The 5572-nt window shown below is 35.9% G+C and overlaps 1 protein-coding gene across 1 annotated transcript; it reads left to right on the forward strand.

Annotated features, from left to right (window-relative positions):
- Positions 1-986: 986 nt before the first annotated feature.
- LOC108994524 (homocysteine S-methyltransferase 1) lies at positions 987-4972 on the forward strand. The gene is made up of 7 exons (XM_018969770.2): positions 987-1259; positions 1373-1429; positions 2166-2371; positions 2481-2610; positions 3545-3748; positions 4277-4348; positions 4567-4972. Exons 1-7 carry the CDS (start codon positions 1089-1091, stop codon positions 4729-4731), a joined length of 1005 nt encoding a protein of 334 aa, XP_018825315.2. The 5' UTR covers positions 987-1088; the 3' UTR covers positions 4732-4972.
- The last annotated feature ends 600 nt before the right edge of the window (positions 4973-5572 follow it).

The following is a 5572-nucleotide window of genomic DNA, read 5'->3' on the forward strand; positions in this document are numbered from 1 at the left end:
AGTGACTATTAATAAATTAATTTTTTTATTTTTTAAAAATATTTAAATATATATAAAAATGAATGAAATAAAAAAAAATTACATTTGTACTTATGGATCAAATTTTATAGAATCATTATCGGTCAAGTAGCATCATCATATATAAATATATATATATATATATTATAATATATATATATATATTTATATATGTTTTACGTTTTCTATTAATTTCTAAATATTTGATTTAAAACTATTATGTGTCAGATTATCCAATTTTAATAGGTAGGTTTTTATCCGGTCTGGGATCTGATTTCTTGGATCTATCGAATTGGAAATAGGGGTGGGTAGTGGGGCCCCGCCCCCATCCCCGATGTCCCGCCCCGTTTCTGCCCTACCTTCGTATGGGCGGGTGGGCTACCCTGCTCTGCCCATGCGGGGACGGGGTCCCCCGCCGCGCATAGAGAAGACCTAACGGGGGCGGGGGGCGAGATGACCCTAGTGGGGCTCCACCCCGGCCCCGCTCCACATATAATTTTATTTATTTATATATATATATATAAATAAATCTATTGTATATAAATATATACAATTTATTAAAAATTTAAAATTATATTCAAGTCATTAGCTAAGTCTCCATTGCTTAAGGATGACTATTGTATTGCATTGGCCTCCTATATAAAAGTTGGCCTAGGAGGCTAAAGCAATCCAAAATCTAACTTTAATGAGTTTAAGTTTTTTTTATATTTATAAATTTTAATTTATTATTTAAATTATATTATAATTTGGGTCTAAAAAAATATTTTTAGATTAAAAATTTTTTTTAAACACAATGTAGTGCCTAAGCGGGAGCGGGACGGATTGAATTTTTTCTCCCAACCCCCAGCACCGGGGCGGGGGGCAGGGGGAAAACCACTAACCCCCGTGGTGCGGATATCACCCCTAATTGAAAAGGAAAAAAAGAAAAAGAAAAACTAATAATCAAGTAACTGACCATACTTTTGTCCACGTTCAACCCAACAACCCTTTTCTCCGGCCCCATAAAAGCCTTCCGTCTCTCTCTCTAACGTGCTGGCTCTCCATAAACCTCCATACCGAGAGAGAGCGAGATGGGAAAGAAGAAGGAGACGGCGTCGTTGGAGGATCTGATAGAGAAGGCTGGGGGCTGTGCAGTGGTAGATGGAGGATTCGCTACACAGCTTGAGAGACACGGCGCCGTCATCAATGACCCTCTTTGGAGCGCTCTCTGTCTCATCAAAGACCCTGATCTCATCAAGCGGGTCGGTCCCTTTCCCTCCGCCATTTTTCGTTCTTTCATGGAATTGGGATGCTTTTGTTTTCCAAACTATGACGGAGTCATGATTTCTTTTCGGGTTTTTTAAATTTGTTTTAGGTCCACTTGGAATACTTGGAGGCTGGTGCTGATATTTTGGTCACTTCCTCTTATCAGGTCTGGTTATTTATCTTCCAGATTCCTCATTGCTCTGCTTTTTTAATTAGGATTGACCCCTTTGTTGCTTTTTGTTAAAGTTTTATGAGATTTACAGAAGTATTTATAAGCTTTAAAGAGAATATGAATGGATGTGGTATGCGAGTGCACAACGTTGTATTAAAGTATTAGGTGATAATATTGCACCAAAGAGGGATTTCATAAGTGAATCAGAATGTTAGTTGGTGGAATTTCTGGTTTCCAAAGAGAGGTTTGAATGAATGTGCTGAGTGAAAATTATGTGCTTGATAAGTATGTATAATATGTATTACAAGAATTGAATATGGAGGATTTCTCGTTTAAAGCTTTGAATTATGGCACAAGTTTTGTTGAACATGGAGCTTTCTGGAATGTGTAATTCCGACCAGAAGCCACAATTTTCTCACCATTCCATAAAAAAAGAATAGATCTATATAATTGCACCTTATTCCCATTGTTAATTTCTCCCAAGACGATTAGACAATTTTAAGTGTTTTCCATCAAGCATGTTGATTTCAAGCTGGAAGGTAACTTTTCAAAGTATCCACATTAATTCTTTTATTTCCCCTGAAGCCCCTGAAGTTGATCACCATCATGTTTCTACCAGCAAAATTTTTGAGATTCATCTGATTTTGGGTGTTAGATTTCATCATACCTCCTATTCTGGGTGGTCACAGCAACTTGTATTTACCACACTTCTTTTTTCTACAATCTTTAGGCCACCCTTCCTGGATTTCTGTCAAGAGGACTTTCTATTGAAGAAGGGGAGTTGTTACTAGAAAAGAGTGTCAAGTTGGCTGTTGAAGCTCGGGATAGTTTTTGGGATTCTGTGAAAAGGACTCCTGGACATTGCTATAACAAAGCTTTGGTTGCAGCCTCCATCGGAAGCTATGGAGCTTATCTTGCTGATGGTTCAGAGTACAGGTGTCTGTTAACAATCCATAGACAGTTTTAATGATCTCATTGTTCGATTCACAATTATATTCTACATCATTAGTTTTATTGCATATGTGATAATGTATTTTCCTTCCAGTGGGAGCTATGGACCTGATGTGGATTTGGATAAGCTGAAGGATTTCCACCGGCGCAGATTGCAAGTTCTCGTGGAAGCAGGTCCAGATTTACTTGCCTTTGAGACTATTCCCAATAAAATTGAAGCTCAGGTTTGTTCCTCACCTGTTATTTGAGCAATTGATTCTGTGGAGCAGTAACAAACTGTGCATTTCTTTTGAGGAAATATCATTTTCTGAGTTTTAATTGTAACATTAATGTATAAAAAAATGAAACTTAATGAATTGCAAGTATTCCTATCCAATGTTTTTAGCCACTGTGAGCCGGTAATTGTTGTGTATGAATTTTCGGGGGGCTGACCTTAGCTTTTCGCTTAGAAAAATTCTTATCATCAGCCACTATTCACCACCCCACACCTCACACCCTATAAAAAAGCTATAGGTGTAGGGTGTGGGGTGGTGAATAGTGGCTGATGCATTGCATTCCTCAAACATTGTATACAACACTGATAAGTTGATAAGTTAAATCTTTAACTGCTCAACTGACTTGGACAACCACACATTAATTTCGCTTGTCAACATTTTAACAGACACTTTAGGTGACATTTTCTAGATTAGTGGAAAGATGCGAAATTTCCCAGATTGAGTCTCGTTCCCATTTCCTCATCTACTTTGGAACTTGGGCCTACAGTTTGAAGACCGAAATATATCAGTATGATTTATATATTTTACTTCATTGTGATTTACCAAAGTAAATCATGCATAATATTATGATTTGGTTGACAACGTTGTAGTAAATTTTGAGCTGTGTATGGATGTCCGCACATCATCATTGGATATTTCATATACTAATTGCTTTATGTCTCACAAACCATGATCTTTCCATCTTGAAAGATTTTGTTGTTGGCTGCATATGAAAATGAAATTATACTTGTATTCTTTTCTGATCGCTTTGGTGGGTGACATGGAAGCCAAATCGTATTCTAGTCCATATTTGCCTCATGAAACATAAGCATTGAACTTTATTTTGGTATTTTTCTCAATGTTTTTGCGCAACAGCATTTTTAAATTTGAGAAAAATTTGCAGGCCTGTGTTGAGTTGCTTGAAGAACAAAACATTGAAGTTCCATCTTGGATATGTTTTAGCTCTGTGGATGGTGAGAATGCCCCATCAGGAGAGAGATTTAAGGAGTGCCTTGATATAATAAACAAGAGTAACAAAGTACAGGCAGTGGGAATTAACTGTGCACCTCCCCATTTTATCGAAGCCCTCATCTGCAAATTTAAGGAGGTAATTTCTACACATACCATCATCAGTTGATTTAGACCAGGTCCGGGTACCAGGTTTTAAACCTGGAACTCGGGTTTAGAACCAGGTACCCGGTTTTTATTTTATTTTATTTTATTTTTCCGGTTTGAATGTTTTGATTTTTTTTTTGGTTCCTTTCTAGCAATTAAATGGACAAAAACTCAAAAGGAAAATGCATCTTATGTCCAATGAATCATCCATTTTATGGTTTTCTTTTTTACTCTCTTCTCCACTTGGCTTTCTATTGGCAGTCAAGGAACATATAGACTTTGATTTTAAAAATTAAATAAATAGAGTTTGAATGATGCATCAACATTTTTTTCATAAAAAATATTCATAACATGTAGGTTTTGATTTATAAAAAATAAAAATAAAAGCCGGTTTCAATTCGGGTTCCAGCCCAGTTTTGAAACCCGGGTTTCTAGGCCGGAACCCGGATGAACAGTACTACAGATAGCAGGTATTGGATTTTTCTACTCTGTGACTGAGGTGCAAAACTTTTGTCTCCAGTTAACCAAGAAGGCAATAGTTGTTTACCCCAATAGTGGAGAGGTATGGGATGGCAGAGCTAAGAGATGGCTGGTAAGTCAAGGTTATTCTAAAAACTCCTACTTGCAAGCCAGTGTTGACATGGCAGGATTTGATTTGCTAGAGGGGTTTAAAATCAATTCCCGCAGTGGTCCATCGGCCTGCAAATATAATTTTTCTATTCTTAAAGCTCTCTTTCACAAACAATGAGACCCACATTCTACTATGCCGTCTTAGCATTAACCAATTTTGCGATATGGTTCGATCAACAGCCATCAAAGTGTTTTGATGACGACAAATTCGAGTTGTTTGCATCAAGATGGCGCGATGCAGGAGCTAAACTCATTGGAGGCTGCTGTCGGACAACACCTTCCACCATTCAAGCCATTTCAAAGGTTTTAAAAGAAAGTGTCCTAAGCAAAGAAGAAGGTCGATGACTAGTTGCCTATTCAATTTATTTTACCTCGTGGATTTATATTAATTTATTTACTTAAAATGGGAGGAGGAGGAGAAGAAGGAGGTCGACTATTATTTACTTAAGATGCTAGGCTGTCGCCCAATAGTGACCGCTTGGTGTGTCCTAGGCAAAACTCTTCTTTCTTATTTTTTATTTTTTTTTATTTTCACATTTTTTAATATCTTTAAACATTTTTTAAAAATTAAAAAATTATATTAATATATTAATAGTCATTTTCTTAATTAATAAGTAAAAAAAAAAAAAAAAAAATTAAATACATAAGCGGACAAAATGAAATGAAAGGGCATATTAGCATTATTCTAAAAGTTATGTTTCCATTCTTGCTATTTGCAAAAGGAAGTACCGAGAGAAATCCATATGGAGTTATGATCAAATTCAATTTCATGACTTGTTGGGTAATGAATCGATGATTTAGAAAAAAGTAAATACTAAGATATCTTTTGGGGCAAAATTAAAATTTAGTCACAAGATTTCAAGAGATCATTATTTCCGTTTTCAAATTCAATAACCACTACTTTTGTCCTCCAATTTGTATTAACAAGTTCAGTTCATCTAGAACTAGATGAAGAAAATTACTTGTAAAATCAATTATTAGGTTTTCATCTTCTTCTTTTTTCTCAAAACCCTCTTGGTTTTAAATTTTCGCACACTAAAACCTTGTGTTTAAGAAATTCATAATTTATTATCTCCGTCTATTTTTCATTGGATTTATAGCCCAATTTTCTTAGGACGACAATGCTCAATGAGGGAACCATGTTTTGACAACGAGAAATGATATTTGAAATCATAGTGTGTAAGTA

This window comes from Juglans regia, chromosome 6 (genome assembly GCF_001411555.2).
Source record: "Juglans regia cultivar Chandler chromosome 6, Walnut 2.0, whole genome shotgun sequence".
NCBI classification, from domain to species: domain Eukaryota; kingdom Viridiplantae; phylum Streptophyta; class Magnoliopsida; order Fagales; family Juglandaceae; genus Juglans; species Juglans regia.